General features: G+C 35.1%; 1 protein-coding gene across 9 annotated transcripts in view; it reads left to right on the top strand.

Moving 5' to 3' along the window:
* Positions 1-12905, top strand: part of LOC123870723 (homeobox protein cut) — a 210189-nt gene that overhangs the window by 152830 nt on the left and 44454 nt on the right. For all 9 annotated transcript variants that reach the window (XM_045914110.1, XM_045914106.1, XM_045914104.1 and 6 more), the window contains one exon: positions 8226-8407. In XM_045914110.1, coding sequence (XP_045770066.1) covers positions 8226-8407 — 182 coding nt within the window. The remainder of the gene's footprint in view (positions 1-8225; positions 8408-12905) is intronic.

The following is a 12905-nucleotide window of genomic DNA, read 5'->3' as shown; positions in this document are numbered from 1 at the left end:
ATATGTATGGAATTTACCTACTAGATAATGCGCGCGACTTCGTTCGCATGGAATATAGGTTTTTCAAAATCTCGTGGGAGCAAAAATAAAATAAAAAGTGGCCTGTGTCTCTCTGTGTGGTAAGTATGGTGTGGTATTTGACTATATCCATATCCATGCAAAAAATTTGCCGATTCATTGCTCCGTTGCAGCGTGATTGAAAGACAAACCAACACACTTTTGTATTTGTAGTTACTATAAGTCGTGATATTATATACCTACCCCTATTTTAACATATTTTAACTTTACATAGACACACTTTCGCATTTAGGTATAATATTAGTATTGATTATTCTTAACAATTTTTATCGAATACGAATGAATTGCATGCATAAAAGTATTATGTATGGGTAAACTAAAAAAATAATGGATGGACTTTTAAAAGTCCAAAGAAGCATGTTTCTTTTATTAAAAAAACTTTTCAATCGCTATTATTTGTCTAATATTGGACAATTAATTGGATACACCTACAAGGTAAATTCTTCTGACTCCTTAATTTGGCGTCGAACATAACAATTCAGATCCTACCCTCATTAGAGACTGCGCTGATGTAACTTCACACACCACGGACCGTTGATCACAGAAATCACCCAGAACGGGGTTCATGTAATCACACGCAGGCGTCCAAAAAGACAGCAATTAAACTAAAAAGCCGGCCCTATAAAAACCTGTAACTGTGATGGTCGGTGGTCGAAAACATAATTGACCATAGTAATGATTGTAGGTAATTGTCGAGGGCTACCCTTTAACCCTTAGCGAAGAAACCCCTTCCCTTCTCCAGAACACAAGCGCAAGCGGTAACCTTTGTCGCTCTCTAATTTCTTTTGAATCTTTCATAGTAAGCATATAGCCTTACAAATAGCCAAATTATAATAGTTAAGAGCCGTGATATCCTAGTGAGTAGTAGTTAAAACGTCCGTTTCCTATTTTGAAGCTCGGGAGTTGGATCCCGGTCGCCGCCGCGCACCTCTAACTTTTAACTTATATGTATTTATTTTAAGCTATAAGTAACGATCACTTGCTTGAAAGTTGAAAGAAAACATCGTAAAGAAACATGATAGTTCTCCATAATGTTCTTAAAGTTTTATGAAATCTGCCAATCCGCGCTTGGCCAGCGTGGTGGACAATTTCTATCCAGTGATTATTAAATAAAGAATTTTTTGAAAAATGTAAAATCTACGTCCTCTGTTAGTTTAAATATAACTATTTGAATTATCGCTTAAACAAAAAAATTGCGTTTTTACTTTTCACAATTCCATATTACAAAGTCACATACTAAGGTGCATTTTGATGTTATAAAAAAAGTTGCTGATTTGATTTCTTAGTTGGCAACAGCCCTATTACCGCTATCGCTTATGACTTTCGACTAGCGTAATGGCGGTCAGTGCAGAGCCGAATTAAGACAATAATTACTCGCGGTTCTGTCCCGGCGAATTTCGTTTCGGCTAATACTTTTTATGTTGTCCTATCAAAAGGACAAATATGTGTTTACACTGTTTTCATTGCTGTTAAAGGAACTACGCGTTCATTGTACCGTGAGCATTAGCAGAACCTACTAGAGTTGGACCCTTAGATTTTATTTTACACTATAATATGAGGGCCGCGACTTTTACACTGGTAGGTAAAGTTTCAGTTTTTTTAAGAAACTTCCGTGAGAACTCATTGATTTTCTGGGAGCAAGCTATGTCTGTACCACATAATATAACTAAGACAATCACGCTTCATCGGCGTGGATATAGGTTTTTAAAAATCCCTTAGGAATTCTTTGATTTTTTGCGGGACAAAAAGTAGCCATGTCCTTTCCCGGCATGTACCTAAGCTATATCCTTTCTTTATCTTTGCTTTGTACCTTTCGTTAAAATTGGTTGAACGGATGGGCCGTGAAAAGCTAACAGACAGATACTCGTATATAATATGGATATGGAAATATGAATTGTTGTCTTTGTTAAGAGATATAGTTATAAATATATGTACCTAAATGCATGACATATTCTACAATGAATATAGAAATCGTTCTAATGATAATAATTATAATTAAAATTTAATTTATTCAAAATACATAATAACTACAGTAGATAAATTTATAGGTAAGTACCTACACTAAGGACGTAAAAATATAAAATCCAAATTAAAATAACACGCATGATGGATTTTGGTGTTATTATGATCAACATAAATTATTTAAGTGGTAGGTAGGTAGCTTTTAATTTCAGTCAAAATATCATAATAATATTTGAAATAGGTTTATAAATCATCAATTCATCATACTAAGTAATTAAGAATATTCGAGTATGGATATTTTTTGCTTTTATACTTAAAGTAGGTATTATTTTGAATAAAAAAGATAAAAACCAGTTAAGCATGAATTACACATAATAATATTGCCATATTTTGTTATGAAGGAGGTGAGGCACCCACTAGAAAGTTAAAAACCATTATTAGATAGTAGTGGGCATTTACTCGTGCAATGGTACTCGTAAATTTATTACACAGGTTCAAAAAATCTATTAAAAATATGCTCCTGAGAAAAGCATATTATACTATCGAAGATTATGTAAATGATAAAAAAGCGTGGATTTGAACTTCGATTCGCTCCAGCAATGCGCAGGACTTCAATTATTGCTTTTATACATGGCATAATATTGTATATCAAATCTTTGAAAAGAGCAACCGCCGAGTTTCTTGCTGGTTCTTCTCGGTAGGAAAGGCATTCCGAACCAGTGGTAGATGCTTTTGACGATTCGAAAGAACTTGTAAAAGTCTAATTGAATAAAAACATTTTGAATTTGAATTTGAATTTGAATTTCAATAATTAAGAAATGAATTTTAAAGTTACTTTTCTCATTTCCATTCCAAAACGCGAGGCAAAATATCATTCGAGGATACTGTACCTAACTTTCTATGTTCGAAAGAATTTTCAGAATCGGATTACCTACATACAAACTTACTAATTTTACCTCATTATACTATAGTATAGAATGACTTTAATAGGTATTGCGTGGACTGTAGATTATATTATTATTAACCCCCGACCCAAAAAGAGGGGTGTTATAAGTTTGACGTGTGTATCTGTGTATCTGTGTGTCTGTGTATCTGTGTGTCTGTGTATCTGTGTGTCTGTGTATCTGTGTATCTGTGTATCTGTCTGTGGCATCGTAGCGCCTAAACGAATGAACCGATTTTAATTTAGTTTTTTTTGTTTGAAAGGTGGCTTTATCGAGAGTGTTCTTAGCTATAATCTAAAAAAATTGGTTCAGCCGTTTAAGAGTTATCAGCTCTTTTCTAGTTTTCTTGTAGAAAAGAAGGTTACATAACCGTTAGGTTCATAATATTATGTCAATAGACAAATGTCAAGCTGTCAAGATGGACGTTGCCTAAATACATAATTATTTATTTGAAAATGATGTTTTGGAAAACTCAGATACTTTGGATCGTCGGGGGTGTTATAAATTTTTAATTTACACTTGTTATCTACCTAAGTATTTTATCAGGCAGCCAAAAAATGCCATATTTTACATGTTAATTTAAATTAAATGCATGGGGCCTTAACTTATAAATATGTACAAATCGTCGCATAAATCTAACACCACGGAAGTCATTTTTAGCTGTTTTAACGTTTTGTTGCCATTTGCTAAACTCTTAGGGCCGGCACACATATCATTATGGCGGAGCGCAGCGCAGAGCATGCATGTGAAGTTTTCTAGTCGCGTGACGCATTACGCGAATTTGCACCAGAGAATGCGCGAGCACGCGCAGGACTGCGCGCGGATGCGCGAGTATCCGCACGGATGCACAATTGATTTCAGATATTATTTCAATGAGGACAATGTCGATACTATTTTGACTGTGAAGAATGCTCTGCGCTGCGCTCCGCCATATTATGTGCCCCGGCCCTTAGGGGAATAAAAAGTAACTGCTCAGTACTTATCCATCAAACAGCCCAAAACTCTGGAATCAGCAAGGTTTTCGCTTCTGCCTGACTTCCAGGCATGCCTGAGAGTTCTACATAATGTTCTCAAAGGTGTGTGAAGTTTGCCAATCTTCTTAGTAGACTATGGCCTAGCCCGTCTTACTCTTAGAGGAGATCCGTGCTCTGTAGTGAGCCGCCGATGGGTTGATGATATATAACATTAACATGAATTAGTAGGTATAGGTAGATTTGGTGCTCCTGAAATCACTTGATCGAAGCAACAAGCTCTGAGTAAATAATTAAATATACTTAAGTAGGTACTAAAAGATTTCCTTGGGTATGAAGTATAAAAACTCGCTCTATAGATAAACACAATAGCTGATAATATGTATTATGATACCACACAATGGCAATGATTCTGTTGGCAACTTAGAGTATTCGTATCCTCTTCTTACTAATTAATATGAAAAGGACAGACATATCAGAGTTTGACAGTTAAAATTTAATTTAGATCTCTTAGACTTTAGCTAGTTTTTTGTAGCGTGCACTAAAATTAAGTCTTTAAATGTTTAATTCATGTTCCATCCTTTTTTAGCAATATTAAAAGGAGGAGGATGCAGATATTCTTTTAGTTTAGAGAAAGACAACAGAATCGGCGCCACTATGGCCTTCGATTAGCGTAAAGGAAGCGTTGATTTCCGCCGCAGTCAAGATACTCATCTTCACGGTCGAACGGGAGCGACGCTCGTGCAAGCGATACCTACAGGTCATAAGATTTTTCAGGGTTCCGTATTAAAACAAGAAATCATATAATTGCCGCCAGTCCGTCCGTCTGCCTTTCTGTCTATTTTTCTGTCTGTCTGTCCGTTTATACAAAGAAATTAGAGCTTTAAAATGTAAGCTTAGCACATTTATTGAAACTTGTCACGATGTTTTTTTTTAATTCGGGTCCTATCTCCTCCACATAATAGGTATCGATCCACATAAACGAGGCATGCATATGTAATTGTATATGTGTGGTGTGCGTACATATTAAACTTATTCTAGACAAAAATAATATGGTTCTCTAAGTTATATCTTTACGAAAAATAGTCGTCCTATAAAACGAATAGGTATAGGTAAGTTAAATCATGGTTAGAAATATTTACAATTAGTACAAAATCGCTATTAATTTTACCATGTGAAATATGAATCCATTACAATACACCACTGTTGAACACCAGAGGTGGTTAATAGCCGACCTTCGGAAGATATCAATTGTGCAGGTATCGCCTTACTCATGCGTGAAGATGTATGATGTGATCTACATTCTACCCGATACAACTGTGATATTACGTCATTTCATTGCACCATTGAGCTAAATTAGTATAATAACCTACAACTAAGGACTATTTTTAACCCCCGACCCAAAAAGAGGGGTGTTATAAGTTTGACTTGTGTATCTGTGTATCTCTATATCTGTGTATCTGTCTGCGGCATCGTAGCTCGTAAACTAATGAACCGATTTTAATTTAGTTTGAAAGATGGCTTGATCGAGAGTGTTCTTAGCTATAATCCAAGAAAATCGGTTCAGCTGTTTGAAAGTTATCAGCTCTTTCCTAGTTACAGTAACCTTCACTTGTCGGGAGTGTTATAAATTTATAATTGAGGTGCACTTGTTTCATGGTTGCTATTATGTGTTCATAGTTTGCATTTTTTGATATGAAAATTGTTTCCTAAAATATATTGAATACCTTTTAGTGCTCTAAAATTAGGACTTTAAAACTGTTAAGATTTAGAGCTAGTTTTCGAAATAAACCCAGTCAGCTTTTTGTTGGTTTGTTCAATTACCTATGCGGCAACGGAGCAACAGGTCAACGTGATTTTTGGATGGATATAGTAAAAGACTTGGAGAGTTACATAATTAAATCATACTTACTACTTTTTATGCAGTAAATCGCGGGCATTATTCTAAGTATTTATATTCTTATTATTCTAAGTACTTAGTAGATACGAGTTCTATAAAATCGTACCTAGTTCGTAATTTTATACAAGTGTAAATTAAAAATTTATAATACCCCCGACGATCCAAAGTATCTGAGTTTTCCAAAACATCATTTTCAAATAAATAATTATGTATTTAGGCAACGTCCATCTTGACAGATTGACATTTGTCTATTGACATAATATTATGAACCTAACGGTTATCTAACCTTCTTTTCTACAAGAAAACTAGAAAAGAGCTGATAACTCTTAAACGGCTGAACCAATTTTTTTTTAGATTATAGCTAAGAACACTCGATCAAGCCACCTTTCAAACAAAAAAAAACTAAATTAAAATCGGTTCATCCGTTTAGGCGCTACGATACCACAGACAGATACACAGATACACAGATACACAGATACACAGACACACAGATACACAGATACACACGTCAAACTTATAACACCCCTCTTTTTGGGTCGGGGGTTAAAAATAAATAACTTGAAACTCTAAACAAAAAACTACTCTTATCAATAGGTAGGTAGGTACACAGAATATTTGGGGTTTAAAAATATAATTTATAATAAATCTGCTAATAACTGATAACATGGCATCCACAATATGGCGGCTTAGCACGCCAATCAGAAACTTCAGCTCGTCAAATAGACAACATAATATCAGCTAATTAATCAAATAATGCCTGAACAAACTTATCGTTTTTATCTCGATCTTGTGTGATGCGGGAATTAATTTGTCACTTTTTAATACAACAATAAGTACACACGTTAAGTTTGCATTAGTAATACAAAAACAAAAAAAAACGTTTTTAATATTCTAAACTGACCCTGAAAATGTTACCTACATTTCTTTTTTAGACAGTAGTGTAAAACTGCTAGAAATCTATCAAGTTTTTACAGAATAGAATAAGTTAACCTTCAAGTAATCATTACTATTACAATATTATAGCTTACTCGCGACGTTATACCTACTGCAATAAGCGTACCTAGTTACTACAGTAATTGCAAGGAGCGCTTTATAATTTTCATTGAAAATTATCTTAATCAATTTTTTGTTTGCAAGCCTCATAACCTAGAATTAACCAGTAACTTCTAAATACATTTCCACTACTTACGGTCTATACAAGCGTAAATTAAAATTTTATAACACCCCCGACAAGTGAAGGTTACATTAACTAGAAAAGAGCTGATAACTTTCAAACGGCTGAACCGATTTTCTTGGATTATAGCTAAGAACACTCTCGATCAAGCCACCTTTCAAACAAAAAAAACTAAATTAAAATCGGTTCATTAGTTTAGGAGCTACGATGCCACAGACAGATACACAGATACACAGACACACAGATACACACGTCAAACTTATAACACCCCTCTTTTTGGGTCGGGGGTTAAAAACATGTAAATATAAATAGAAATAGATAGGTATATTATGTAGGTAATAGTGTCGAAAACAGATAGCTAATCGAATAATACCATTCCAAATAAACCAATTCTTATCTTATTTTTTGAAGTCTTAAGGATTAATTTATCATTTTTATATAATAAACTCTTTACGATATAATTGCAGTATTTCACTTTAATACTCAAATATCGTCATTAAATTACCTAAAGAGATTTTAATGTTTTTATTACTACAGCGTTAACAAATAGGTGCCAACTCTTATTCATTATCGCTGATTGTTATATTGCCATATCAACACTAATAATAATAATTATTATAGCCAAAATAAAAATGACGTCACGATCCAAAGCTTGCCTACTTGTTGCCAAAAGATTGTGACGTCTATCTGTAAGATTTGGTTACGATTAACATATTTAATACGATAGTGGTACATTGTGATCCAGTGGGGGAAGTAGGTTATTGGAAACGAATCGACGTTTCCAAGCCTCAGCCGTAGGCGAGGATTTACCATCGTCACAAACTAACCTTAATTGCCTATCTACCACACGACGTTTTTCAATACATCTATGAGAAAATATGAACGCTACATTTATGTGTCAAGATTGTAGCTTTCTGTCTGTCTGTTGCTTTTCCGCCGATTAAGGAATTTGGTACAGAGATAACTAATTGTAACCCGGAGACAAACATAAGCTTTTGGCACAAGCTTTACGCCTAATTGGAGGGGAAAGGGGAGTAATAGTCATAATTAGCTTGGCTATTATTCTTTCTTAAAAAAAATAAAAAATAAGTTGATTTTTTACCCGGAAAATTGAAGAGAATTGAGGTTTTTAAAAATATGAATATATAATGCAGACAAATTTACAGCTAGTAAAAAATATGTTTTCTTTATTTCAGATTGCTCAACTAGTAGAAGACGTTCGACGACTCCAAGCGTCGCTTTCAGCGCTTCAAGAAGCGCACGCGCAGCAGCTGCAGCGGCTAGAAGAAAGGCTGGACGAGAAGAAACAGCACATCGCGAGGCTAGAAGCACGGCTAGACACACAGAGAGATTATGACGATATAAAGAGAGAAATCAGGTGAGTAGGTATCCAGTATTTGAATATCAAGAAAAACTTTCTTGATGATACAGATGCCGTCAGGTAAAAAAAAACTCTGAGCGACAGTGGAAGGGATGTTTCTACGCATGGGTTCTGTAAGTTCCTGCTGAAATAATAGCCCGGTGAAGCAGAAACTCCCGGTGCATATCTTCATTCCTTCTTTTTACCTGACGGCTATGTCAATTATGTTTTCCTTGAATAATATTCTAGAGGATATAATGAAAAATATTATATACTAACTTATGCCCGCGACTTCGTGCGTGTGCACTACAAGCAAATTCCTATTTTATCCTTTTAGGGGTTGAATTTTCAAAAGTCCTTTCTTCGCTGATGTCTACGTTATACCTAATAGCTATCTGCATGCCCAGTTTCAGCCCGATCCGTCCAGTAGTTTGAGCTGTGTCATAGACCCGTCAGTTAGTCAGTCAGCGTTTCCTTTTATATACCTAAGAATTTAGATTCATTTAAAAATTTTCGATCTAAGTACCCAACCATTACGAACTAATATTGATTATAGTATCATCGAAAATCCCGTTAACGTCAATCAATACGATTACTTTACTTCAGATGCAAAAATTTCTTGCTCACCCTACAATAGAAAGTAGAATGTGCCGAATGAAACTATTTATAGCTATGATTCCAGCACTTACGATTCAAGGAAACTGCATTGTCAGAAACATGATTCCAAGTTTATCCACATTAAAATATTTATTTATTTAAGAGGGGTCTCTCCGTCACTCGCTCCATACAAACGTAGTTCGTCTCTCATTGGAATACTAACCAATCATACTCAATGGAATTTTGTAGAAACGTTCCGGGAACTAATATCTACGCCTGTGGTTTTCCAGATTTCCGTTAAAATATTCGGTTTCAAAGTTACGCGGTCTTAAAAATTCATATACAAATCTTTGAGCCCCTGTAATTTTAAAACTACATATTTTTAGAAAAATCTAAAACACCACAGGCACAGATATTAGTTTCTAGAATATGCCTGCAAAATTTCATGGACTTTGGTTGCTTAATATTCAAATGAATTTGGGACTACGATTGTATGGAGTGAGTGACGGCAAGAGCCCTGTTAACACATTAGAGATGCAACACGCGAGTCGCCCATGGTGCCAGGGAATTCTTGCTCTTTGTCAAAGCGCCGCGATCGCCTTGGCTTTATCTCTCAGGATGTATTAGCGATGGATGATTTCATTTGTTTATACTTTTGTACTGTCGCGCCTATATGCAACCTTGGCTATTTTTATCCTTTGTACTAATAGGACTATTAATTTAGCTACTATTTACTTATCTTTGTTAATATAAGATTCTTTTCATGTTAACGTTAAAGCTATAGCAAGGAAAATTTGATTTTGATCAAGCTTTTGCTTCATACTCGTAATATTTAAGAAACACTAGGAAGATACTCTAAATTCCACGTGCCTTAGTTTGCTAACTTCAGTTTTCTTTTCCTCTCTCGTCTGGCTTTACAAAGATTATCCAATGTCAAGTTTGTAGTTATTTGTAACAAGTTAGTTAAACTATACAAGTGTGGACCCCGTCTGTGCCGGCGCTCGCCGACATACGCACGGCACCCCCTTAGAGCGCTTTCCAGTCAGTTTTAACAAAAAAAACACTCCAAAAAGGCAGAACACGACCGCCAGCTAACACCAACATAGTCGAAGTCCCACTTTAGTTTTACATACAAGATAATACCAATGACAGTTTTGCATTTGACTACGACCTCATTGTATGGGAAATAATTATTCAATAGTTATAAAAACAATAACCTGAAAGGGAAACGGGCCAATTGTTTTAGAAGCATGCCTCTAAGGCGTAGTCTGAATGCTCAAACATAAACCACACGGTGATAAAGTGGCAACTAGACGAAACCAAAGCCTCCTACTAGACATGGACGAATTGAAATCCATTATCATTCAAAGATCACCCAAATGCCTAAAAATCATCTCAATGATCCTTGAAACCCGGAAACTATTGTCCAAACAATTCAGGCGACGCTCCTAGACGAGACACGGGAGGCACGTGTTAATAAACTTGATAACGTTTATCAGAGACGTTGACCTCTGAGATTAGCTACGAGCCCCTATCTATGTTTACATGTTGAGCAACCGCCTAGGCCTTCGATGGAGGACTTGTGTCTTTGTGCGCACTGCATATAGAGCACCTAGCAGGCATTTAAAAGAATTTGAATGCGACATTAATATCGAATACGTTAATATCCGTTTAGTTTGACGTAGTTAGAGAATTTCTTGGTTCTTTTAATTTATTCACTGTAGTATTGAGACCTCTCTCTCTCTATCTCTTCTCCACATCATATATCGCATTGCTGAAGGTCGTAACCTCTTTCCAATAGTAGAGCTTTTCTTGAAATGATATTTGAAACTGTGTACAATCTACAGACATTTTGCCTTGTGTTTTGCCTGTGCTGCCCAACTCTACATACGTATTAACTTTACCTTGAATGCACAATACATATTTCCTCAAATATTAGATATTAAATTGGAAAAGTAACTAGAATTCAAATTGAAGATTCTAATTTTAAAGTCTCTTTTATATAGGTAAGTATATTCCGTGGTCTCTTCTCACGTTAAACTAAATCAAATAAGACGAACAATGATGAAACCTGTATACAAACAAAATAGTTGCGGAATGATTAACTCATGAGCACAAACAAAAGCACATGCAAATATTAAATCTAAACTTGTGCAAGCGGATAAAAGAAATACCTCGTATGAATAAGCAGTACAAATAGCGAATAACTAGCAGAATAGGGAATTAACTATACAACAATGCCAGTTGTCTTTACACAAAGCCACGCAAACTGTGCCTATTTGCCGACCCTACCTTTGACTGATAAGGTGTGCGCTTATTAATAAAACAATTGCATACGACGACGTATAAATAACTTCTATTAGTATACGTCTATTTATGTTGCAATGTTTGCGAATTTTGTCTTCTAGAAGTCTTCCCTTTGAAGCCGAGAAGTTATTCTTTTCTACACTATGGATAATGAATTATTGTTAAGCCATACAAATATTACAAATGCGTAAATGAGTATGTCTACATGTTTAGCTTTGCACGGCTTATCCATTCGACCCATTTTGACAAAATTTGGTGTAGCAAATTCCCTATCCCTGTAGGGATAGCTTGCATACCGCTGGCGGATGTAGGCTATGTTTTATCCCGGAAAATAAACGAATTTCCGAGGGATTTTTGAAAATCTATGAAGCCGCGGGCATAATCTAGTATAATGATATTTTTTGTTGGTTATAAACACAGTCTTCTCTATGATTACTGCCTAGGCAAAGGCGATCGTCTCGTTTGTCAAAATCAGTTGCCAGTAGGGTCAGTATCCAGACTATCCAGACTATAATAATATACTATCTAAACTGAAATGCATGACTAATGTGTCTGGTGTCATGAATATGCAACTGTCGAAGATATTCGCTACAATGTTCAAAAGCATCTACTTTAGAACCAAAGAAGCTTACTAAGCTATATTTAGTTATCTTTTAAAGCTATTAGAAACTATTTCATGGCTGAACAAGGTCATACAATTTGCAAATATTATTATGTTTGTTGTCAACGAACTTTTAAGGATATAAAATTTTCTGATATCTATTATGTGGTAGATATATTAGTAGATATAGATCACAGTTCACGAACAATGTAACATGTAACTACGCTCAAGTGGCCAGGTTTTTTTTAAATGAGAGCAAAAATATGTCTAACAACTAATTTGGATCAAACTATTATTTATGCTTTTATTCTTTGGGCCGCTTCTGAAGTGCTTATTATATAAATCCTGGGATACTCATATCACTGGATCTAGGTACCTAACCAAGTAAAGTGTGTCTTTTTCACCACGAAATTCTGGAAATTAAACTGATACAAAAAGAAAAGGACCTTAGATAAAGGCAGCAAACTAATCATAACATTTCAATTTCTTTATTAACGTTCGATAATTCTATTTATATTTCCCACTGATGGAGCAGGAAACTAAAAAAGTAACATTTCGAAGTTCTCAGGGAGCGATTTGTGTATCAATAAATTGTACAAACATAGGGGAGGCTGCTAAATTCCTTATCTCGAATCGTTTAGCGTGTAGATGCTAGGACTTTTGGGACCTGTCGCGACTTCAACCGATTTGGGGATAAAAAAAGAGGAATAAGAAAAAACATTATTCGAGACCCCCGATGTTGACGCTCCGAAGTTCGAAGTGGTTCGAACCTTTTAGTGTGTGGAAGAACATGTAGACTGAACGTTAGATGCTAGCAATACATAAAGATCCTTTTTGGTTATGAGACTTTTTACAATAAGTACCTACCAAGTTTTTTTCTAAGAATTATGTACTCCCGTTTTAAAACTAAGTACATACAAAGCAACTACTTAGATAAGAGTTATAAAGAAGAATAGAAATGAAAACCTGGATTTGATAATGTAAAGACAAATGTAATGTAATGTAAATACA

The sequence above is a fragment of the Maniola jurtina genome, chromosome 13 (assembly GCF_905333055.1).
Source record: "Maniola jurtina chromosome 13, ilManJurt1.1, whole genome shotgun sequence".
Lineage (NCBI taxonomy): Eukaryota > Metazoa > Arthropoda > Insecta > Lepidoptera > Nymphalidae > Maniola > Maniola jurtina.
This window is presented reverse-complemented; position numbering and strand designations above follow the sequence as displayed.